At 34.1% G+C, this 27,266-nt stretch overlaps 1 protein-coding gene across 6 annotated transcripts in view; it reads right to left on the bottom strand.

Moving 5' to 3' along the window:
- Nucleotides 1–4,065: 4,065 nt before the first annotated feature.
- Nucleotides 4,066–27,266, bottom strand: part of LOC140449555 (uncharacterized) — a 100,402-nt gene continuing 77,201 nt past the window's right edge. For 3 of the 6 annotated variants that reach the window (XM_072542779.1, XM_072542774.1, XM_072542759.1), the window contains exons 3-4: nt 22,716–26,279; nt 4,066–15,557 (exon numbers count right to left, since the gene is read on the bottom strand). In XM_072542779.1, coding sequence (XP_072398880.1) covers nt 13,810–15,557; nt 22,716–26,279 — 5,312 coding nt within the window. In that variant the 3' untranslated portion in view covers nt 4,066–13,809. The remainder of the gene's footprint in view (nt 15,558–22,715; nt 26,280–27,266) is intronic. The other 3 variants (XR_011951830.1, XM_072542766.1, XM_072542788.1) reach the window with 3 other exon arrangements.

Genomic DNA, 27,266 nt, shown 5'->3' with positions numbered 1-27,266 from the left:
TAATCGAATTGTAATATAAATTTTCTTAAATTATGATAAAAAAATATGTAATATAATCTATAATAATAACACAATTGCAAACAAGTGCACGGTTGCCCAAATAAATTTTAAAAAATTCGTAAAATGCGAAGTAAAAAAAATCACATTTGCGTGATTTCTACATCGCCTGATTGTATGAAACTTATATATGAGATTGTTTTATAACTGATACATAAAAATGAGTTTTTATGACACTTTACCTTCTTCTTATGGTGCCGTGCACTTATAGTGCGTTGGCGAATTATCTTAAGGTCAGACGTCTGTCTTTTGCGGCATGCAAAAGTTCGCCAGTGTTAGTTTCGCCTGTCCAGTTCTTTATATTTCGCAGCCACGACATTTGTTTGCGACCTACTCCTCTCTTGCCTTCAATCTTTTCTTGGATAATTAGTTGAGGGATTGCGTATTTTTCCCCTCTCAGGATGTGGCCCAGGTATCCAATCTTTCGTGCCTTGATCAAGCTGAGCAATTCTCTCTCAGTATTTGCTCTTCTTAGGACTTCCTCGTTTCTCACCCTATCTGTCCATGGTATGCGGAACATTCTTCGCAAGGTCCACATTTCGAAGGCTTCCAACTTGTTAATGGAAGATATTTTCAACGTCCATGTCTCCATGCCGTATAACAATATGGACCATACATAGCACTTAACCATTCTGTAACGGAGATTGAAGGAAAGATTGCGGTTACAAAGTAGCGGTTTAAATTTAAGAAAAGCTTGTCTTGCTTGTTCGGTACGAACAAGCAAGACAAGCTTGTTCTTGTCAAGCAACTGACACTTTACCAGGTTGCAGTAATAGTAATGTTGATAGTGAGTGTTTGGACATTGTTATTTCACTATTGGAATCGCCATTATCTAGAAGAACTGAAATTGATAAAAAAAAAAATTATTATGAATGAAAGGTCTACTCCAACATTGCGTATTGACCAAAAAGATGGGAAAAAGGTGCGTACTTTTAATTGCTCCTGGTATGATGTCTACAAATGGTTGTCTGGAAGTATTACGAAAAACAGACTATATTGTTGGCCGTGTTTGTTATTTTCTAATAAGAAATGTGTATAGAACTGTGAAGGATACTTTGATTTAAAAAATATGTCTGCCTCCTTAAAAAATATATTCCAGTTGCAAGGAACATTTAAGTAATTTCCTGTCCTTTAAGGATGTACAGAAGAGGGCGTTTTCTGTTCACGATTTGCTAGATGAAAAATCAAAAATCGCAAAAATTAGATACAACGCAGAAGTTAAAATGAACAGATAAATCATTAAAAAATTAGTTAGGGGTGGGGGGTCGTGACCCCTCCCTCTGGATTCGTCACTGATTACACATAGCTATATGTAATTTGTACAGGAAATAAAGTGCCGCATAGAAAAGGCAAGAACGGTCTTTAACAAAATGAGCGCCATCTTCAAAAGTCACAACATATCCCTGGATACAAAAATGAGACATTTGAGATGCTATGTTTTCTCTGTGTTGTTGTACGGGGCGGAGGCATGGACGCTTACAGACACCACTATTCAAAAACTTGAAGCATTTGAGATGTGGCTTTATAGAAGAATGCTGAGAATATCATGGACAGCAATGATCACGAACAAGGAAGTTCTAGAAAAAATGAAGAAGGAACCAGAGATTGTGTTTACGATCAAACGCATAAAATTGCAATATCTGGGACACGTTATGAGAAATCAGCACCGTTACTCCCTGCTGCAGTCTATATTGCAAGGTAAAGTCAAAGGTAAGCGAGGACCCGGTAGAAGGAGAATATCATGGCTGCGGAATTTAAGAACATGGTTTAAGAAAACCTCAACGGAACTGTTTCGAGCCGCAGCGAGCAAGGTCATGATTGCCAATATGATTTCCAACATCCGAAACGGATAGGAACCAGAAGAAGAAGATATGTAATTTGCTGGCTTGGCCTACCCAAAATTTTACCACACCAGCCGCTACTGCAAAAAATTTAGTTTTGAGTTTTAGCAACAAATGTGAGGAATTTGAAATATGCTTAAAAAACGTTAGATTTAAACGTTCACACAACAAACGATCTAAAACATTAACAACTTTTTTTTAAATTACACTATGTTTAAAAAAAAACAAAACTACTGCAATAATTTACATCTAAAAGAGTCTTCTTAAATGCATGTCCCGTGACTTGTGATCGTTTGTAATGTAAAACATTAAATTCTGCGTTTTTTATTCATATTTCAAATGTATATTTGTTACTATAACTCAAAATTGAAATTTGATGTCGTAGGTTTTAAAGATTGATTTCTAAAAATCAAAAGTTTACTACAACTGGTCAATGAAAGTGATCAGTTTTATTGATCTCACGAGAATCGTAAAAAATGGCAAAAATCGCGCCACGTTAATTTATTTAACACATTTATAAAAACTGAGGTTATTCTCGGCAAAATACAAAAACTGCATACAAAAGCTGTTCGCGGTCGCTTCAAACGTTGTTTCTAAGAGAACGGTTTATTCTACACTTTTATACAACGCTTATGTACATTTTTGTTTAAAATTATTTCAGCTACATTTTTTTACGTTTTAAGCCAATGCGAGGGGAGATTTAGGGGAAAACCCGTGGGTAAAAGTGGGCAAATTTTTTGGGGTCCCAAAATTAATATTCTCTGCAAAATTCAGCTTGTTCGTATGATTTTTAGGGGTCAACTCTCTGACGACTGGTCTAATATGTTTTTTAAATCTTCTATGGGTTAAAAAGCAATTTGAAATAAATTCTTATTTTTATTGACTGTCAGTTTCTTTGATGATTTGCAGGAAATCGATAACTTCTTTAGACGTAGCTTTGTCAGTGGAAATATTAAACTGTTGGTGATAAATTGTATCATCAAATGGATTCATAGTTTCTTTTATTCCCTTTATGATAATATTCAAGTTTTTTGTGTCCTTTTGAATTTTGCTTTATTAGTTAATCAAATATTTTCTCTCACAGTTGGTAAAATTATCCTCATGGTATCCTCGCCTAGAGCATAGCACTGACAGTGAACGCTCGCATTTAAAATAATGCATTTATTTTACGTGGCGATGATAATATAATACCATCCTATGGTCCGATCGAGGGTCGGCGCCTCGTTATGAACGCACACTAGAGTACTCATGCTTTGCACTTACAGTCAGTGTTATTATTATTATTATTTTTTTTTTTAACTCACTATACAGCGTTCCACGTTAAGAAAATAACATTAGGCTTATGGAGTTCAGTGTTGCCAAAACTCTCAAGCATGCGGTTTACTAGATTGTCGATATATTTTTCGAATTTCCATTTTCAATTAACATTTAACTGTAAAGTCAGAATAACAACCAAAGAACCACAAAGCACAAAGCCTTATTATCATTATGTAATCTCAGAGAACGACATAAAATCGCTGACATACGCACACCGTATTATTTTAAGTTGCAATTAGTAATTAGATATATGCATTCCAAGCGGTCCGTTTATTTGCTTTTAAATCTTTAATAGCCGGCAAAGTGCATGATTTAACTAAGCAATATTTTCTACTGATTTGTATGATTCATGGTATATGATATTCTTACCGAAAAACAAGTAAACTGTCGTTACTATAATTAAAATAAGATAAAATAAAATTATCTATTGTAAATAGGTACTATTTATTTAATTAAAATCATTTTCCCTACTTTTCATCTCTTGTTTCGAATGGGCACTTTTGGCAAATTACGTTAAAAAACATTAATTTAATTCATGTCTGTGAAAACGAAAATACAAATATACAACCCTGAACCGTGCTTGTGTTCATCGTGGCATCGCTGCGCTTCTATCGTCCATAAGAAATACATAGCCCTATCTCCGAAATGTTATTTTCTTAACGTGAAACGCTCTATAGTAGAATTTATAGTCTGGAAAAAATATATCGAGCACCTCTTTTAATTTTTAACATAGGTACTAAATTACATATCAAATAATTTTTTTCCATTAAACAGATCGGTGAAGGTCTTTGTTATATCGGATCCTCTACTAAATCAATTTGGTAAGTTTTATGGAATAAAATAAAAGATATACAGTTTAAATAATATTTATTAATAAAAAAAAGTAGAAAATCTTAATATCATAAATAACAAACAAGTAATACATTGTATATCTTAGAAATATGTGGAAATTTCTTTAGTTTTTTAATAGAAAACGTCAAAGTAATGTATAGAGCTACGATTCAGTTTAACCATATTTGGTCATATGAATTGGCCAACAGTAAAAATATGAAAATAAACATTATGAACTGACAAATTAACTGTCAGGGTTTGTCACAACCAGTGCCAAAGTTCCTCAGTATCCTATCCTTGTAATAATCTACAACAGCGACATACACCCTAGACAAAACAAATTGGCTCACCTACACAACTGTCGTCACAACATCACGAGACACAGATGCTATTGAAAAATACGCTTATAATATGAACTGGGTGGAAACATGAGTCGGAAGATATTTACCCCAAATCTTAGTAAAACAACAGAATCCTATTTAAATATCAATATCCCAATGAATGAACCTTAACTCCTTGAGAAATCAAATTCTATTCAGCTAAGTACAGTCTTTGGATTGAGTTTTTACTATTCTGGAGTTCAGAATTTACGATTGGAAAAAAAGTAAACATCCTAAATGCTCAAAGAAAATTTGGTTGAACCCAAAAAAAAATATGAAATATCGAGGATCACTCAACCTTTCACAATCACAAAGGCTTAAAAGGTAAAGTTGAGTTAGATATAAAGCTTAATAAGGTTGTATTAGATAATTGCATAGCTCAAAGCCAAAGTATCATTAAAACTGTTCGTTTCCATTGTAAACGTATGATGCATCACAAGAAAACCTCTTTAGACACTCAACTTTTTACTGAAATTAGTTAAATAGCATTACAGCTTTAGCGCAACTTAACTAGTTTAGTGTGATCTGTTTTTGTGGTTTTCCGATCTTTAAAAGTTTAACTTGTCTATAGAGAGCTGACAGGTACAACCCTTAACAACGCGATGAACAAAAAAGTAGTTGAAAAGAACCTATTAAATAAAAACTATCTTTTTTCTTGTATTCTTTCATAATCATCCAAGAGGTTACCAAAACTAGAATAAGGTAATCAACTAAACCAAAAAAGATAGTTTAACCTGGAAAATACCTTGAACCTTATCGAAGAAAAACGATTAAAATGATACTGACACTACAAATGGGAAAATTTAACTTAATTGAAGGTGAACCAGCAGAACGAAGAGTTATGCAAAGAAATAAATGAGTATCCACGTAGAAATGGAAAGAAAATGACTTTATGAAGAATATAATGAAACAGAACCAAGCAGAGATATGGTTACGATATAGAAATCAAAGTGTCTTACAACATTTTGGATGGTTTTCTCTACCTATGCATCGTCTATAGTAGAGTAGATGCTGAGGACCTAAGATTACAAGTTTCTGACTGAAAATATAACATGTATGTATCCAGCGTGTTATAGTTGTGGACCTTCCCTGTTAGTTTTGGAATGTATGAAGTTAAATGGTCAAGGTATCAGCTAGTAGTATTAAATTTGATCAAAATAAAATAAATAACTCATCATTATTTTTGATTTCTACATACTTCCGAGATTTATTTACTCTACTTAAATACTCACAGCCAAATAATAATAATGGTAACCCAGCTTTAAAAAACTTTTCAGCTTTTAAAAAATAATTGCTGCATTAATGAAAAAATAATGTTATTCGTGACATTTATCCAACGAAAACTAATGTATAATATGAAATTAACTTAAATTAGTGAAAAACTCTCTAATAGCCTTTACTGTTTCAAATAAAAGTTTTTCAGATATTTTTATTCCAAGTAAATAGTCACATACATCAAATACAGTTTATTTCAGATTTCGTATTTGACCTGTAGCACTGTACGATCTAAAGCATCTCTTCGCATAATTCATGGCAAAATAACTAAAAGATGAGTGGTGACACACAATTCGGTTTTATTAAAGGATAGGGTGTTTATTCTATTCTTCGACTCTTTTCGATAATGTAATGCAAGACTTAGTCATACAAAACTGCGAGAGAACAAGATAGATGGAAACAGCATATAAATCATCTTAAATCTATAATTGAATTAAATGGCAAATTAAAGATGGATAAAACCTGTTACTTAGGTTTGTATCCTGTCACCAAGACTGTTCCATAAGTTAAAAAAATATTTGTTAAAAAATACAACAAAAGATGTTAAAATAAACCTATCGCCGTTTCGTCAACGATACGATCATTATTACGAACTCTCTAGAAGACCTACAATATTTGTTGTATATAAAAGTACCAGTTACCAACGGATAAATATTGAGAATGACAGCAGCAAATGAAAAGCTTTAAATACTTTAAAACAAAGAAAATGTTCATATTTGGGCTACTCGTTTCAGGATTCCATGCCAAAAGCAAGGTTAACATAGAGGTTAAGCGGACATCTAGAAGAAATCATTCGTGGTCAGGCAATATCCGAGATGGTGTAAAATTTCAGATATTTTTGTAGGCAGTAAATAACTACCTTATACTGTTCAACGAAGATGAATCAAGATACTAGAGGATTACCTACAGATTACCATGTTTAACACCTTTGTGAAGCTGACAGATCTACTTTTTACTGTTCTGTTTCCCATAACGTCAGTTTTAAACGTTAAATATCACGGATGAACTGTATGATTTATTATCATCATCTTTGGCTCTCCAATGCTTGGTATATATTGACCTGTTTAATTTGTGTTACCCCGATGCTTCGTATTAGTTTTCCAGTTTTATATTTCTAGTGTTCTTGACATGATCCTTAAATATTCGTGAACGTCATCACTAGAACTCTCCAACTCCAATTTGGTTTTTAATTAGTTATAAGCTGTATAAAATTTCAAATAATTTAGTGTTCTTTATTGGTCAAGTAACCACTCATGGATGTAAGAACGTTTAAGCATAACGACACACATAAAAAGGGAAAGTAAGCTTGACTTATCGACCATAACACCGGGTCAGATGAAATAAATCCAAAACACAGTCTGTTAGATTTTTATGGAATAAAATCAAAAAGAGAACATGTTGCGATCAAACTTGACGAAATCAGGAAACTCTTTATACTTTTTAATATTTCACAGACAAACTGTTATACAAAGGATATCAATATTATGATTTTCTCCTAATCTACCAATAAAATAATTAAATTAACACAGCTAACATTGCTTAACATTGTCCATAGCTAAATGATACTACATATAATCTCAATATTGAATATTAGGATGTTTTACGAAAAGTGGCATCTACCGTTTTGGATCGTAACGTAGACTGAACAACTGTAAAGGTAGAGCACATACACAAAATGGGACGAAAGGACAACGCCCTACTACCTAAATTCTACATCCCGATCAGTCTTCCATAATTTCTGTTGAAGGCAATAGAAAAAATTATAGTTTGACTGATTGATTGAGTGATCACCCTCTCAATAGTAACCAGCATACGTATCAAGATGAAAAATCAACAGAAACAACGCTGGACTAAGTATTTCTAAAAAACCGGTCACACCATTTAAAATGGGGAGATTGCATCAACCGAATTTCTAGATATAGAAAGCGCATTTAATAATGCACTACCTTCTCTTCTTATGGTGCCGTGCACCTATAGTGCGTTGGCGAATTATCTTAAGGTCAGACGTCTGTCTTTTGCGGCATGCAAAAGTTCGCCAGTGTTAGTTACGCCTGTCCAGTTCTTCATATTTCGCAGCCACGACATTTGTTTGCGACCTACTCCTCTCTTGCCCTCAATCTTTCCTTGGATAATTAGTTGAGGGATTGCGTATTTTTCCCCTCTCAGGATGTGGCCCAGGTATCCAATCTTTCGTGCCTTGATCAAGCTGAGCAATTCTCTCTCAGTATTTGCTCTTCTTAGGACTTCCTCGTTTCTCACCCTATCTGTCCATGGTATGCGGAACATTCTTCGCAAAGTCCACATTTCGAAGGCTTCCAACTTGTTAATGGAAGATATTTTCAACGTCCATGTCTCCATGCCGTATAACAATATGGACCATACATAGCACTTAACCATTCTGTAACGGAGATTGAAGGAAAGATTGCGGTTACAAAGTAGCGGTTTAAATTTAAGAAAAGCTTGTCTTGCTTGTTCGGTACGGCATTTTATTTCTTGTTGAGGATCCCATTGGTCATTCACCATCATTCCCAAGTATTTGAATGTTTTCACTTGCTCGATTGGAGCATTATCTACGTGCAGTTGTACTCTGAAAAATGCGCCCTTTCTTATTGTCATGCATTTTGTTTTTCCAGCATTTATCTTCAGGCCATATGTTTTTCCTGTGGTGTTTATTTTATTTAGTATCAACTGCATATCATGTTCGTTATCTGTGATTATTGCGGTGTCGTCAGCGTAACGAATGTTATTTATCGGGTACCCGTTGACCTTTATACCACAATCAGTGCCTTCAAGTGCCTCTGCAAAAACATTCTCCACATAGAGGTTGAACAGCATAGGAGACAAAATACACCCCTGTCGCACCCCTCGTAAAATTTCGAATTCCTCTGTGTTTGTTGATTTGTTCAGCCTCACACGTGCCTTTCGCCAATCGGAGGACCGGACAAAGTTTCTGTAGATAGGTTAGTAGTTGGCAGATTCGGTCTGTTGTCTGCAAAGAGGGACGAAGCATAATCTGTCCAGATTTTGGCTAGTTCTTCCTGGGTATGTACGTAGTCGCCTTGATCATTTTTCAGGTTTGCACTACCAAATTCTCTTTATTGATGCAGCAGCATCAAAAGTGAAATCCGCTACCGTATGTTGGATCACCGGCAACTAGATCAAGGTAATGCTGTAAAATAGTCTGATTCTAACAGATCTGCAAGGAGAGGAGGTTTTGGCCAAAATAATTAAGGGATGCCTGGTGAGGTAAGTATCCTCACTAGGTTGTGCAACAGGGAAAAACTCTGTCAACCCTAATAAAACAGTAGCAGTCATTGGCTTCGCAGGGAGACGGAACGTAGATAACATCTCGATGATCGCTCTGTATGGAGAAACTGTCACAAGACGCGAATAAGGTTAAATATCTAGGAGTAATACTAGATATGCGGCTTATATGGAACGGCCATCTTAAGAAAATAACCAACCTTTCGACATGTCAAATGATATGTGAGAAAACATGTGGTATGAAGCCCAAACAGATGTAGCCCAAGCTTCAACTACAAGCGTGCTTAATCGTAACTGATACTTGACCTCCCTCAATTACATCTAGGAAGAGACAAATTGGGAGTCGAATACAACAAATCTCATAATGGCAGGTCAATACTGGTTACAGACGACTCTAAAACCGATAAAGGAGTTGTAGCTGGAGTGTACGGAAGAAAACTAAGACTAAGCCTTAGTCAAAGGCTAGGTAAATAATCGCTATCTACCAAGCCAAAATCTATGCTATAGAGATGTGCTTATATGAACTAATAAAGAGGAACTGCAGGGACATATCTATAAAAATAGTATCTGATAGCCAGGTGCCATTAAAGGCACTGTTTTCGAACCCAATTGACTCCAAGTTAGTTTGGAACTGTCTTCAGAATGTGATTCAGATGGAAAAAAGGAACAAACTAAGTCGACTTTGGGTACCTGGACATACTGGTATTGAAGGGAACGAAATAGCGGATCTTCTTGTCAGTGTGAGTAGCAAAGGAAACATTCATAGCCCCAGAATCTTCCGTTAGCGTAGCAGGAAGCACAGCTAACCTAACCTGGCAAGTAAAAATTTAAAACAAGATTACTTGACAGACCTCAGATAAAGCAATTTATAAAAGATCCACAATTCACATAACCAATATGTGAAAATTAGTCTCATATATACATTCCATACCAATTTTCGTGATATCTTAAAAATTTCCTTCAAATCTTCACCACTTTGGTGAGGAACAGGATAAACATTTCCATAACGATATAAAAGGTATGGAAGAAAAGGCAGATGAGAGAGGTTTTAAGACATACGTATGCAAATCGTTAACAGTATTTCGGAGAAGGCACCAAGCAACTACTCTAAATAAATGTAATTGCTTGTGTTTTGTATATTATACCTATATATTTTGAAACACTAAAGCGTGTGTTGACCGGTGTATTCGAATTGTTTACTTATTAATTAAGTAAGAAATTCGAATTATTAATGTAGATCTAGATCTAGTGACTCATATGCAAAGTACCTACTTTAAATCAAGTAAAAGTAATATGTTGTAATAACTAAATTATTTGTAAATGTACTATTGAAAATTTTAAACAGATTTTGAAAAATTATTAGTCTTTTATAATCGGCAATTGATCAGAGAAATCTTTGTTTTAATAATTTATTTCATCTGATATAGCGTACAGGTCAAGAACTTGTGAAATAGTCTATACTTTCAGCAATACGAAAACATTAGTATACCAACTGAGCTGTTATTTTAGCATGGGATAGCCATTATAACAATAATTTACAATAGACACATAGTATCTTAATACAAGTATCTCAATACATAGTATATCAATAAAATACCATTATCGGTATAAAAAAAATTAGCTAAATTTTGAAAAGTCTAAAGGATACTTATAAAAAATATGAAATAACTAACAAACTACATGTATCGTACGCAAGTCTCTTGTGAATGAACCATTCTTCTTACATCAATTTACATATTTACAGCACTACTCAACTAAAACAACGACAAAACACATAAAGAAAGATAATTTACAACCTTAACTGTACATTTTTATATCAAAGTATCAAATGATCAATAAACTACACATATATTTCTACACCCTACCAAAATTGGTCAATGTAATAAAAAGTTTATACAGATACTGATGATCTCTATTTTCTGACTGTAGTCTAACACTATTCATCTATATAATCTACTTGTCTTTATCTATAGTAAAAGCTTTATGTTGTATAAAATATTTTTTCTGGAAAATAAACCACAATTTATAAATATACAAAACAGAATTAGTTTACAAAATACATTTGTTTTTAATTAAAACAAAATATAGGCCCATACCGGTTTGTTTATTATGCTGAAGCTACTTTCTTGTGGCATTTTAATATAAATTATTATTTTTTATTGAGACCTAAACCACAATTTCAGTTTAGAATATGTTTATTTTGACGTTTCGAGTTTCACTTCGGAAACTAAACAAATTTTAAACTAAACCGAGATTTATTTTATCTAAAACCATACCTAACAACCAACAAGAACAAAAAATTGTATTTATAAAATACTTTGTAAATGCGAACATTTTTATTTAGGTCAAACATTAAGACTTTTAAATGTTAGAATAAGTGAACATCAATCTCATATAAAAAATAGATAATTTGATGGATCTCAAATATGTAAACACGCATGGGAAGAGTTCAATGGAAAGTATCCTGTATAGTCCTGAAAAAAACAGATGGTAAAAGAAAAATCAAAACTTTCTCTCGGCAGAATGCAGTAGGATCTGGTTAGCAATATTGAAAGAGGAAATATATAGAAAGAAAATACCACTATTAATAAGTCAATAACATCTCGATATATCATTTTTTATATTTTAAAATAAAAAACATAAAATTAGGGTTTATTGTTAATGTTAAAGTTGAGGATTTTTATCATGGTTTACTATGGGATCACTAGCAGGAGAATTTTACTGTCATCACTGCATGTGGTTTCTTATTAAAGATAAATCACATGCTATAATTTTTCTGACGGGTATTCTTAAGTTAAGTAAGGCCAAGAATAGGGAGCTGTAAGGATAGTGAAGGAAACACCCTAAGTGATAGGCCCTCAATCTTGAACAGATAGCCAATAACACCCTAGCAGATTGAAATGATTGGAATCTACTCAACCTCAACGAAATAACACCTACAATTGAGGAGGTTGAATAAAGCCATTAAGAAGCTTAAAAATAACAAATCACCAGGAACTGATAAAATTTGCAGGGAGCTCTAGAAGAATGGTGGCGACGCCTTGTATAAACTTTTACTTTTTGTCTGGCAAAATGAGATCATGCCCTGTAAATGGTCCTAAGGGGTGATATGCTCGTAACATAAAAGACGATCAGCTCCAATGTGACAACGACAGAGGTATAACCCTGTTAACAACTGCTTACAAAATACTAGCAAATATTCTTTATGAAAGGCTACAAGTTTACACAGTGGGAATAGTTGGAAAATACCAGGTCGCATTCCAAAAAAATCAACAATTAACCAGTTCATTCAATAAGGCAGATCCTCGAGAAAAAGTTAGAATTTAACATTGAAACCCATCACCTATTCGTCCACTTCAAGACCGAATACGAGAATACGATAGTGTCAAGAGAACAATACTATACCAATCAATGCGTGAGTTTGGTGCTCACATATGGGACGGAAACATGGACTCTAGCGCAGAAGAATGAAATACTTTTGGGAATATTCGAGATATATATATATATATATATATATATATATATATATATATATATATATATATATATATATATATATATATATATATATACTCCGCAAATATATTTTGAGCTATAAACGACCAATGGCAGTGACACAAATGATATAATTTCGGATTACACCAAGTCTGGAATGAACCAGATGTAACGTTCATTAAAACACAGCGGCTTAAAATGGCTGGACACATAATACGAATGCCAAGCAATACGACTGCTAAAAAGCTAACTACAGGAACATCTATATGAAGAAGAACCACAGACCGAGCGCGTAGTAGGTGTTCTGATGGAGTTGAGACCGACTTAGGGATACTACAAATCAGAAGATGTCAACATATCACCAAAAACCGAAAAGAATGGCAACGAATCTTAGAGCAGGTCAGGATCCATAGAGGATTGTCAAGCCAAAGGTAATGATGATTCTTAAGTTAAGTTGATTTCATAAAATCGGTGAACTATCCGAAGTAGAAATCGAAACATCAAAATAAACTTATTTTAAACTAAAATTGTTGTTAATTGGCAGTAAAAATAGTAAATTTTATTAATATGCTACAAGAAAATATCTTCAGAACTAACATATATAATTTAGTTAGTGTTAGGATTCGATCAAGTGATAAAAACTTTCTCAAATTTATGGTCTTATTTTGTTGTTTAATTTTTGTTATTATATGTAAGTCTGTGGATACCAAAATAATAATTTCCTAATACATTCAAAGTTCATAGAGCATTTCACATACCACCAAAGTAATAAATATGATAAAAATAAAAACAATTACTAGCGATGAACTTAGGTTTCAAAAAAACTGGTAATCACGATCTTGAAGTTTAACTAAAAATAACAGTTAGGTATTTACTCAGTAATAATTTAGGTTTACAAATGGAAAATTTCATTAATTTTATCAGCGTTGTTACTGCGACATTAGATAATTGGAAAAATTAAGAGAAGTGAATATCGGAACTATACTCGGTTTTCTAAAGAATTTATGCACTTTTCTTTAAAAACCTTTCTTATAATAATATATATTTTTTTCAAATATGTTTATTATATTAGGGTTTGTAAAAGCTTAAATCATTTCAATAATTGAATTTGAATTTGTACTTAGGTATATGATGAAACCTTTAATAGAATGATCATATTTTGTAGTAGCTTATTCCTTGTTAGAAAACTTAAATATTGAAGAGGCATTTTAAAAAAATTAATTATAGAGTAAGACCAAGAATATGAAACGACAGTATGTTAGTTGTTAAAGGCAGACAATTCATAACTTGCCTCTCATTACTGCAGAGCATAACGTGATTAAAAAATATATACATACATTACATAATAATCACAGACCTAATAGAGACTTCAAAAACTTTTCGAAAATTTGCTGTATCCCCCCAGTATTGTGCATAGTTAAAAAATTTAAAAACGAGATAGGGCTGTGATCTTGAAGGATCTGGTATCCAGTAACATACCTATAAAACATATGGAATTCTGTAGGTACTACTTTTTTAACTTTTTCCATTTCTTCTACGTACATCTCTGGCGTTTTGAGCTCCACTTCTTCTGGACAAAAAGTAATTTCTCTGGGGAGTTGTATAATTTCGTTGTTTTCAGGAAATTCAAAAGGTGTTAAATAAATTTTTTCCGTTAGAAAAGCACCCTCACGGTTCCTCACGTGTTTTAAGTAATCAGATGCTACTACGGAGTTGATGTCAGCATTTTCAAGAAACTGTTCCAACTGTTTGTCATCGAAATATCGTCGCAACCAGTGACTTTCTCTATCATAAGATAATTTACCCTTCGGGATGGATTGTACTACATTCTTCTTAACCCTGTACCACGTACTGTTTATTTTTAAAAAGGAGTCATTTTCGAAATGCGAAATAGGAGGAGAATAGTCGCTTCCTGCATTGCTTATGGTCTCAACTGATTGATTTTTGACAAAATCTAGCTCCTTTAGAAAATCCTGATTCTTTTCTTCTGTCATCCACGTTTTCCACTTCTCCATTGAATTAATTCTGGGAGTAGGGGCTAAAGGTGATAGCAAGCCAATGGAATTCTTAATAACCGACTGCGAATCATTTTCGGATGAGGCGTACCCTGAGCGAATTCTGGGAGTAGAGACTGAAGGAGATAGCAAACCAATGGAATTCTTAACTACCGATGGCGAATCACTTCCGGATGAGGTGTGCCCTGAAACAATCCCGGAGTTGTAAGAGTTCGGTGATTCAAAGTTTACCTCAATCTCATAAAAAAAGGTTTTATTACCTAAACAACGCACACTCGTTCTTTCTTTGAAAGGATTTTCTTTACGTAAGAGCATTCCGGATGGGGTGTAAACGTGGTTTTTGTGTGAAGTGGAATAAAACTCTTCTGGTTTACCTACACCATAGAGGCTTACTTTGTTTTCCCGAAATAATCCTTCCATATCTTTCAAACCCACATGCATATAATCGTAGCCCACTGGTAAGTTATGTTGTAAGGCTTTTTCACGCAAATAAACATCATTGGACTGTGTATATTCGCTGGCAGAGATACATTCGACAGGTGATCCTTTAATATCATTGGGTGGTGGTATTTTTAATCGTAAATCCTTAACGTTGGTAATTCTTTTCTGAACTTGAGTTGCTTGTGGGTTTTTAATACTTGAGCCTATTTCCTCTGTTGGTATTTTCGTTATTGCAACACGTGTTACACTTTCTACTGAAACAGTCATTTCTGTTAAGTTAGTTGCATCGGGGGATATTTGAGATATTGGAACAGGATTAGGAGTTGGTAATTTAGTTAGTGAAAGATTATTATCACTTTGTAGTTTAGTTATTGAAAGATTATTATGACTTTCTAGTTTAGTTATTGAAAGATTATTACCACTGCTAATTTTACCATCAGTAACTTTTTCGTTGGAATTTATATGGTGATGTGTGTTATCTGCAATTTTATCTTCTGTTGTTTCATTTAGTGCTTTAACGACAACTTCTATTTCATCGCCATCATCATCTATTACTACAACATCCGAGTTAATAGAACTGTCAATATTATTCCCTATTTTTTTTATGTCGGAATTGTCTGTTTCGGGGATTTCTATCGAACCTAAAAACATAAAGCTGTATTTAATATAAATCAATTTTGTTGTTATTATTTATTTAGCGTATGGCTACATCAATTTACTAATGTTTGTATTTTGACAACGATTTCCGTAGTGGAAATTGAAACGTCAATAAACGTATTTTAACCTTTAATTGTGGCTTATTCCCATTTAAATATAAATTAATTTAAAATGCCACAAGAAAATAGCTTCAAAACAATACATCACAGGTTCATATATATACACATATATAAATTATATAAATTACAAACAACAGTAAATACAAAAATATTATTCTACAACCAAACATCTAGATTATAAATATATTCAATGGACTCTTTTGTAGCAGCCAGGAAATCCGAAGGGTTACCGTTATAGGATCTAATCGGGCATTCCTCTACCATGTGTTTTACTGTTTGCCTTTCGGCGCCGCAGTCGCAATTTGGTGATTGTATTTTTCCCCATCTAAAAAGTGAGTCGGAACATCTGCCACAGTTCGTCCTTATTCTATTGAGTGTGGTCAAAATTCGTCTCGGTTGGTTGAAGCCAGCCCTCAGGTTTTCTTGTAATACATAGCATGTTCCAGTTAGCTGGTGCAGCGTTATTCTCCCATTGTTCTCTCCACCGTTCAGTTACATTAAAGTTTTGATCTACTAGCCTTTTTGCTGTTTTTAGAGGCGGGTGTCTTGAACGGAGCCTATTTATGTCTCTGGCGGAAGTTCCGACATGGGAGCGGAGCTCAAGATCAGTATTGATTTTTGTAAATTCTCTGACAAGGGCATGTTCCCGGCGGATGACGGTGAGTATATGGACTGTTTATTCATACTGGTGCACAGTATTCCGCTACGGGGTATACCAGTCCTAATGCTGTCGATCTAAGTGTGGGTGCTGAGGAGCCCCATGTAGTGCCGCAGAGCTTTTGCAGGATGTTGTTACGAGTTCGGAGTTTTGCAGCAGTCTTAGTAAGATGCTCTTTAAAGTTTAGCGTTCTGTCAAGTGTAACACCTAAGTATTTTGGGTGTTTATTATAGTTAAGGAGTCTATCCTCAAAATGGATTTGAGGTTGATAGTTGGCCATCTTGTTCTTCAAATGGAAGCAGGACACTTCTGTCTTAGTTGGATTGGGTTGCAATCTCCATTTGTGGAAATAATTCCCTAGGGCATTTAAATCGTTTGTTAGAATGCGTTCAGTGACCTCGAATTCTTTATGACTTGCGGCAAGCGTCGAGTCGTCTGCGTATCCAAACTTTTTTGATGTGGTTTCTGGCATGTCTGCTATGTAGAGGCTGAAAAGCATGTGAGCCAGCACGGATCCTTGTGGAAGTCCATTATTCAGTTTTCTTTTGGTACTAGTCTTGTCTCCCAATATAACTTTAAAACATCTGTTGGATAGCATGGCGTTAATAACCTCAGTGGTCTTTCTGCATCGGATTATTCGCATTAATTTATATATTGCCCCTTGTCGCCACACAGTGTCGTAAGCAGCAGATAGATCGATGCAAGTCTGCACAAAATTAGCCTATCAGATTTATGACGAGTTAGAACTTTTCATAAAAAATGGCTCCGAAAATAATGTTTGAAAAATTATAAAAAACTGACTGAAGTTGATATTAAAATTGGTGCCTAGTGTAGATTCCAAAAGAATACCTCGAGCAAAATGCTTGAACCCTGCTTATGATAGCATTCTGTAGCCCAATGTGCAGATATCATGATATAATTTTAATTGAAACGTGGTTTACATCTATCTTATGTTAGACTGACCTTAAATCGTCTTAAATATTTACGACAAGGCAGTGTCCTGATTACTGTTAAAAATCAACTCCAGTGAGTACCTATAGATCGATGTTAAGAAATCTACTGTTGAGCATGTGTTTGTATAGATAAATTGTAAAGCAAGGAACTTGATCTGTGGCGAGATGTATTCCTTCCGAGTCGGCACAGGGTAGTGGAGGCTAGCCTAAAACGGCATACTTGGGTAAAACGGCACATTACCGGTTTCGAATGAACCCCGTAAATCTGTAGTTACAATCCTCCCTCAACGGTAAACGGTAGTACTGTTGACAACGTTTATGAAACTGCGTAGCTCAGTTATAATATTAACAGTGTGTTTAGAATTAGTTGAGTGAATAGTTTTCCTTCACTTCTTCATTACGAGCTAATTGTTCTATGGATGTGACGTTTTCTGGAATTTTAAAGGTACGTTTAAGTATAAGTTGTGTTTTAACAGAGATCTGTATCGTTTGTTGATTAGTCAACAAATGGGGTTATGTAAAAACGATCTATTCTGGATAAAATGGAATAGAAAAAGAATAGAAGTATGCTTTATTGTCACTGAAAATTGTACAATTTTATGGGCAAAGCCTACAAAGTCAAAAAAATAACAATAACAATTATTAAAATTTACTAAAATTACATAAATCGTCAGTATCACAAAATAAAAGATAATAAAATATACCATTGTAAAATTTAACTTAATTGCAAATTGCATAATAAAACCTTACGAACTAGTTTACGAATAAGTTTAAGTTGCTGCCTGGGATACACAAATTATATAAAAATACTTATACCTATTATAAGCGTACTATAATTTCTTAGTTATTCGTTAAGAAACTTTCCACTGAATAATATGGTCTTTCACATATATAGGCTTTTTGCCAATTTGCGAAACTTAAAGTTGTATATTTAAGTTGCAAAGAAAAATGGTTTTATAATTTTTTTGCCGAATATAATATAGATTTCCTTACTAACTCAGTGGACGGGATCGGTAAATACACATCAAAGCTTGAATTTCTGGTAGAGTAGTCATGATAAGGTCTTGCTGGAAAAACATGAAGTGTTTATGAATTAAGCAAACAGTTTCTAGAATATATAAAGAGGGAAGAGTTAAAATCCCGTGATTTTTGAAGTAGCTTCTGCAATACGTTATTCTACTGAGATAAAAATAATATTAGATTGGGCAGCTGTACTAGAACCCCAAAAAGGAAGGCCATATCGAAGATGAGACTCGAACAAAGAAAAATATGTTATTTGGAAGTTGCTAAATTGATTTCCTTCTAAACAGATCTTTGCATAGCAGGCTGAGGCTAGTTTCTTTATATTTATATTTTACACTTCGATATGAAGACACCATTTAAGGTTGCCGTCTATAAAAATACCAAGAAATTTAACAGAATCAACGATACTGATCGGGCTGTTATTAAGAACCAGGAGTTGAAGAGCTCCTTTATAGGATAATGATACTGTATTATCCACAGTAAAAGAGAGTAAATTAAAGTCGGACCAGGTTTCTATTTTAAGTAGATCAGAAGTTATAATTGCATGGAGGGTTGCAACATTAGAGTTTCCTCCAAGTAATACTGGTATCATCAGCAAAAAGAAAAATGTTTCCATTGATTTCTAAATTAGTGATGTCATCTATAAAAATAAGGAAAAGAAGTGGACCCAGTACTGAACCTTGTGGTACTCAACATACAATGCTTTTGTGACTAGAGTCATTTTCTCTAACTAGTTGTTTCCTATTCCTCAAGTAACATTGGAAAAAATTCAAAGAATCGGATTCCGTAGAAATTTAGTTTTTTTATCAAAATGTGATTTACACAATCAAAAGCACACCAATTTGTGACATAGTCACAAAAACAGTGGTAGTATAAAGATTATTGTTTAGTGCTTGATAGACCTCATGTAGTACAGAAAACATAGCATCGCTGGTACATATATTAAATAATCAGCCGAACTGATTTTGTGATAAAATGTTGTTTTCAACGAGAAAGGACATAAGTCGGGCTTTTATAAGTCTCTCAATAATTTTAGACAGGACCGGTAGTTAGGCAATAGGTCTACAGTTGCAGACATTAGATTTTTCACCACCCTTATGAAGAGGAATAATAATGGCTGTCTTTAGGCACTCTGGAAATATACCTTTTTCAAACGAATCGTTAATTAGTGAGACCAGTGCTTCCAACACATTTTTTGGAAGATTTAAGAAAATTTTTATCGATAGTCCATCGGTACTACAGGAAGATTTGCTTTTCATACTACTGATTGTTTGGATCAGTTCAGATTTATCAACTGGTCTTATAAAGAATGAATTCGAGACCTTTTTTGAATTTGGGAGATAGGAAATAGGGATCTTGTTGTGGCAAAATAGTTGATGTTATATTTTTACTCACATTAACGAAGTATTCATTTAAATTTTCAAGGTTTGGAAGAGAAAATGTATGAGCTGTGTTAGTTTTATTTCGAAGATCGTTTATTATGGACGAAGTTTCTTTTGAAACATTTTCAGAGCTTCCCAGACGATTCTGACAGTACATTTTTTTAGCTGTTTTGATTTAGTTTTAGATAGGTTGAGGTATTTGAGGATAAGGTATTTGAAAATAATTAAAAACCTTTACCGGAATCAGACTGTAAATCTCGAGAGTTGAAGGTGAACACACCGAATAAGTGTAAATCATACCTGGAGTGATATAAGGCTGTATTTTTTCTCATCTAATCTTGAATGTCCACTCTTAAAGAATATTTATCGAAGCTTTGCACTAAACTGAAAAAGGCATTCCACGTTTTATTTATGTCTTCTAATATTTGTGGTTTTTCTTTGTTTATCAGTTTCTTCTGGATTTCTTCTGTATTATTTACCCTTAGTTGTATTGTCTGATGTATTTTTCTAGTTGTATGTAGTTTGAGCCTGCAATTCATTTTTAGCAGTTTATGATCTGATCCACAGTAAGCCCCAGGTACAGCTTTTTCATTTAATACTGAGGTTTTCTGTCGAGTTTCCGCACGAGTATGTAGTCGATTTGATTTCTGTGTTCTTTATTTGGACTAATCCATGTTTGAGGGTCTTCTTGGGTAGTGTTTATAAAGTGTATTTGTTATCACTAGATTGTTTTCACTGGCAAACTTAAGAAGACATACTCCTCTTTTGTTTCTAATGTCCAAGCCATATGACCCAACAATATCTCTCAAATGTGGTTCATTTTCAGTTTTTACCACCTTGGCGTTAAATTCTCTAATAATATATACTGGCTATATTTGTCGATTTTCTTCCACCAAAAGATGTTTTCTAAGTTGTTGTAAATGTCGTCAATGTCTTCATCTGGGATATCTGTTGTGGGCATATAAATATATCTAAATGACAGAAATTTTCTGGTTTTGCATCTAATGTTATTTTTGTGAGTCCATCGTTTATTGTTTCATATTGCCTGATATATTTCGATATTATATTGTTTGTAAGTATGGCTACACCATTGTACACCTGTGTTTTCAGATACTGATATGTAGATAGTGTGGTTTTTTGTTTTAAAATATCCTTGATCTCTCCAGTGGGTTTCTGCTAGACCACATATATGTATATTTTGCTTTATTAGCTCTTTCTCCACAATGTGAAGTGTTCCAGTTTGGAGAAGACCTCTGACGTTCCATGTCCCTATATTTATCGATTTTCTAGTTTGAAGATTCTGTGTTTGGCTTTTTCCTCCAGTCGCCCATTTACCACGAGTGGCCTTGTTGCCCGCGCGCTTGTGCCCGGTGATCCATTTCACACTGTCTGACGACCCGGAATCAGGACAGCGCCGGTCGCTACCTAACCACAGCAACTAGCCGGGTACTCAATATAAACATAAAGAAGACAAAGCTCATGATAATTAGCAAAACCAAACCCCTGTAAAAAGAGTGACGCACTGTAACTACCTCAGTACCATAATAAATAAAAAATGGACCAACAACCAGAAGAAAAGAGCGCGCATCGGAAAAGCCATATCCACCTTCAGCCGGATGGTGACATTTTTCAAGAGCCACAATATTTTTCTTGGTATAAAACTAAGAATGCTGCGATCCTACGTCGTCGCTGTCCTTTTTTGTAGTGTTGAATCGTGGACCTCGAACGAAGATATATGGAGAAGATTGGAAGCATTTGAGATGTGGCTATATCGGAATACTTAAGATCCCGTGGACTAACCGAGTCACCAATAAGGAAGTTCTAAAAAGAATGAAGAAGAACCGAGAAGTACTCACCACCATCAATTCTCGAAAGTTATAATACTTCGGACACATTATACGAAATGAATCCAGATATGCTCTCCTACAAGCCATCCTGCAAAAAAAATATTTGGAAAGCGAGGTCCATGAAGAAGAACATCTTGGTTAAAAAATCTCAAAACCTGGTTCAACTTAACATATGTGCGGCTTTTCCGCGCTGCTGCAGATAAAATAAAGATTGCTATGATTATCGCCAACATTCGTCACAGACAGGCACATCAAGAAGAAAATAGCGCATGGTTCTAATAAACCTTCTGATATCCGATATCCTCCGGCGGTATATTTCCACATTTTTCAAAAGAACATATATGTTAGATTATCAGCAAATAAAAAATGGGGTAAAACAATCACATTGGTTTGACACTTAATGAGAATGAAACTATATATGTATATATTCAGGGATTCTACAGTATTCACTGCCTTCTCTCGCTCAACCGTTCCCATCTCTCTCTGTTGTCCCATTCTCCATCGTTTAGGCCTCTCTTACTCATGACGTTGTCTACTTCGTTCCTCCAGGATTTTCGGGGTCGTCCTCTTTTTCTCCTTCCTATGGGGCTCCATTCGGTTATTCTCTTTATCCATCTGCTGTCGCTAGTTCTTCTTACATGTCCACACCACTTTAGGTCTTTTTTGTTCTATATATGTTAGTATGTCTCTTTCTATTGATGTTCTTTGCTTTATTTCGTCATAAATTTTCCTATCCATTCTTGTTACCCTGCAGCATCTTCGCAGGATTCCATCTCTGTTGCTACTATCTTACTGCTGTTTTTCTTGTTTATGATCCAATTTTCAGCCCCATAATGTCATAATGTGGGTCATAATATAATCATTTCGGCCTATCCCAGCCTCTTCATAACACTTTATTGATACCGATTCGAGCACGGGAAGTTTAACGAATTTATCCTCCTAGGCCATATATTTGGCCATTTAAATCAATAAAGCGATAGCAGATTTAATCTTTATATATATATATATATATATATATATATATATATATATATATACAAACAAAACTAGTGACTTTGAAAAAGAAAACATTACATGTACATCGTTTGAAAAATATAGATAGGTAATTTTGGCTTACACATATGAATCAATCTTAAAATGTAAAATGAATTTTAACTTACCATCTTCCACATTGACTAATAAAATCGGCTTTTGTTCATTGACAAACTTATTCAAAATTTTCAGATATGTCTTCTTACTTTCCTTGCGAACTAGTTCCCTAAAATCAAAACTGGCTCCTCCCAGTTTCAACTTTTTTTTACGAGTTTCTTCGTTACTTTTAACTGTTTCATCTTCTGTGCCGTTTTTGGTTACCTCAGTTACGGTAACTTCCATTGATTGGTCAGATATAAGCATTCTATCGACTATTGAATTGCTTGTTTTCGAATCATTTGTATTTGTTGTTGAGATATCAATCGGAAGGTGGGTATCACTCAGACCAATTATTGCTGTATCTTGATCGGAGGCACCGGTGCCACCATTTGAGATAAGTTGAGCTCTATTGTCATCATTAGTTGTACTTTGAAAGTCCTTGACCTTACCGACATTAGTGCTATTTGAAAATTCATTCGTTTCAACTGTATTGTCATTAGCACTGGCAGTTTGATTATTTTTAATATTAATACTATCGGTTGGAACGGTATGTCTTTGAAAATTTCTTTCATATTGGCAATTTACACTATTGATAATAGGATCCTGAATAGAAATATTAGTTTGATTATTTTTAATATTAATACTATCGGTGGGAACAGTATCTCTTTGAAAACTTCTTTCGTATTGACAATTTGCACTATTGATGATAGGATCTTGAACAGAAATATTAGTTTGATTATTTTTAATATTAATACTATCGGTGGGAACAGTATCACTTTGAAAACTTCTTTCGTATTGATAATTTGCACTATTGATGATAGGATCTTGAACAGAAATATTAGTTTGATTATTTTTAATATTAATACTATCGGTGGGAATAGTATCTCTCTGAAAACTTCTTTCGTATTGGCAATTTACACTACTGATGTTAGGATCTTGAACAGAAATATTATTAGGTACTTGCATATTTGTTCGGAGCGGTACATTTCCAATGTTTTGAATATTTTGTCTGGCACTTCTCATATGCGCATTGTTATTAGTGCTATTATACTGATTACCCAAATCTACTGGAATATATTGCGGTATTCTTTGATTAGGAATCGGCGGTATATAAGGACCAGGGAATTGCATACCATTTTGGCTTGTAGAAAAATTGTCCACCACAGGAGGCAGATTAACCATCGTATTTATGTTTCTTTGATATTGCTCTAGTAGTTGATCCATTTGATCGAGACCGTAAACGGGATTGGGAGGTAGATTATTTTGATTATTTGGAATACATTGACTAGGATTACGGTGAAAATTTGGAATCTGACTAGTCCTGGTATTTAAGATTTTAATATCAGGTAAAGGTACAATATTACGACTGTTACTATGAATGATTTGATTCTCATTTTGCCAAAGTACAGGTTCATGGTTCTTAAAGCCGACATCAGATATTGGGTTTTGATATTGCCCAGGTACCCTTATAGAATATCCCGTAGCCTTACATTTTGCATTTATAATTTCATCCGGCCAATATGAATTTGCAATGTTCTCACTCTTGGTATTGTTAATTTGAGTTTGATCTTGCAAACGTAAATGATTAGTACTCTTAATGTTAGCATTAATAATACCATTCTGGTTTTGATTGTGGAAACGTAGATGCTCAAAATGATTACTCTTGTCATTAGGAATTTGGTTCTGGGTTTGCCAAGGTCCGGTATTGTCTTTGTTAGCAATTACGGGTTCATTAAGATTTTGCCAACGTAAATGTTCCACCCTATTGTCATTATTAATGCAATTTCGATTTTGCCAACCTAAATGCTCAATACTGTTCGCATTAGTAATTTGATTTTGATTTTGCAAACGAAACTGTTTAACACTCTCACTATTGGTATTAGTTATATGATTTTGACTCTGCCAACGTATATGTCCAGGATTGTTAACATTTTCAATTTGACTTTTCCAATCTAAAAGCGTCATATCCTCACTGTTGGCAGTAGTAGTTCGATTTTGATTTTGCAAAAGTAACTGTCTAATATTGTCACTGTTTGTAGGAATTATTTGATTTTGATTTTTTCCACGTAAATCCCCAGTACTATGGCTGTTAGTCGTAACAACTTTATTATGTTGATGTTGCAAACGTGAATTTCCAATCCTCGTATCATTTCGATTAATAATTTGATGTGGATTTTGCCAAATTCCAACAATCTGTACATCAGCGTCATTACCAATAGTTCCTGTTTGAGTTTCTGCAAAGTTATTAAGTGCATCGATTGTTTGTCTTCTTTTACTTATCATCTTCGGCTTTCTTTTAGCAGTAGGTTTTTTAACTGCAGTTGTGTTCGCAATGGTGGGAACACTATCTATGGTTAGTCTCCGCCTATCAAGTTTCGTTCTGCTCTCTGGCTGTTTATCCTGTGGTAATATTTGATTCACTTGCCTTTGGTCGGAGGAGGAAAGGTTTTTTATTGCTTCTAACAACATAGCTACCGATGCTTCAGTATGAGGCTTTGCTTTCAAGAAGGTTTCAACCAAAGGCCTGAATTTCTCAAGGTCACAGTCTAACATGTCTTGTGCATACTTTCGGAGAATTGGAGATTGAAAATCATTAAAAAGAAATTGAGACATATAAGAAATAATTGAATATGCCAACTTTTGGCGATTGTATATCTGCTCTTGTGGGACATTAGGTACCTTGAGATCAATATTTAAAAATTTAAGTGTATTCTTCAGATATATCAAATATTCGAAATTTAATTTACTATTAAATATTTTATGCACCATTGATATCGTTGATTGCGGAATTTCAGGATTCAATTTATATTGGACATTAGAAGGGACAAATGTATTCGTTACTTTTTTAAAATCTCGTTCCATTGGAAAAGGTTGCGACTGTCTATTAGAATCTGGTTGTACTAAACTTAAATTTAAAGGACCTTCTGGCAAAGGAACTTCATTGTACTTCTGATGTTTTTGAACATGGTGACTATTTTCTTGTGGTAAAGAGTTCATTATCCGTGGTTTCTTGGCAGTATATGGTAAACTGGTAGGGTATATGGCCTTAGTAGTACTGGGATATGGCTTCTTAGTAGAGGATATGGCCTTAGTAGTACTGGCTACTGTAATGGTACTAGTAATCACCGGTGAAGTCTCTGGAGATTTCGATATTTTTTTATGTACTAATTCTGAAACTTGTGACGTCGAATCGTGCAATTGGGATTGGCAATGTAATCTAGAAGTGTTAACCGACGTTAATCCATCTGTACCGCTTGAATTTGGTCGATCATCTATAACTAGTAAGGACTCTTCATCACTAGAAATCGGACTGAGAGAAGCTTTTGAAGAGGGGCGCTCCGTAGGAATGATATTCGATTGATTATCTATACATGGCAAGGAAAGAAGACAAACGAATGGTTTCGAAGTACATTGTTCATTTGCAATATTATTAGACACCGACGATTTTCGTCTTATAGAGCGTAGTTCAGGTATAATGGCAGGTAGTAGGTGTTTCCCCGTATTTAATTGTTTATTTTCGTATGGGTGCTGTACATTTTCTTCTAAACCTATGTTATATGGTCGCTTTGGTTTACATAACGAAGTAGAATCACCTAAAAATAAAAAGAATTTTTTAAAATACATACCTGAAATTAATGCATTTATCAAAGTTTCTAAATCAAATTGTAATACAAAGTTACAAATCGAGTGCATACTATTATTGAAATTAAAAGTAAAGGGACAGAAGCTAAGAAAATACAGAAGGAAGACAAAAGGATTTGCAGATAAAAGAAAAGACTATTTCTGAAACTAAGAGATATAAAGTGAAATCACTTTAATAAACTTAACATAATACTAGAAAGCGAAGAGAGACAACTTGTAGAAGCAGTAGATGATAAAACAAATACCAAAATGTGAAGAAATATTTCGACTCCAGCGTCCAGCGAAGACTGTAGTAACTCAATTTTTGGCGTTTTTGAGTTACGCCCCTGAAGAATTAGATTAACGTGATATATTTCAAGGAACAAAGTTCTAAGTTAATTTCACCATGTTTAGGTTTCACCAATTTTGCACTTCGATATTGTACTAACTCATGATACTATAACAAACAAGATATGCTCACTTGCCGTTCTAATTTTAATTTTTAATCGACTTTGCGCATGACGTCATAGCGAGACAAAGCCAGGGGACTTGTGTGTATCTTATTTCAACGATGCATCATATGGCAACGTTGGTCCATTACTGTAATGGACAACTTCAAAACTTAAACCGTTAACGGTAAGTATACCTCGATGCCATATCTTGCACTAAGAAGTCATAACTAGTTACTTTCTGTGAAACTGTTGTTTGAAAATTAATAAGTAATTTGTAAAATTAATTAAAGAAATATATAAATCTATGATTTGATTGTGTGAATTACAAACAAAATAAATATTGCTACAAAACATAAATTAAATATAAAAGGTCGGTAAAATTTAAAGAATTTGAACCATAAAGGAAAAGCGGGTCATACTTGAGACTTTATGAATATCATTTAGACATTTATTTTACCATCTTTGTGATTTTTCTCTTGCGGACATTGTAATTATCTTATATTTTTA

This window comes from Diabrotica undecimpunctata, chromosome 1, assembly GCF_040954645.1.
Source record: "Diabrotica undecimpunctata isolate CICGRU chromosome 1, icDiaUnde3, whole genome shotgun sequence".
Taxonomy (NCBI): Eukaryota; Metazoa; Arthropoda; class Insecta; order Coleoptera; family Chrysomelidae; genus Diabrotica; species Diabrotica undecimpunctata.
Note: the sequence above shows the minus strand (reverse complement) of the source record. Positions and strands in the feature narration are given on the sequence as shown.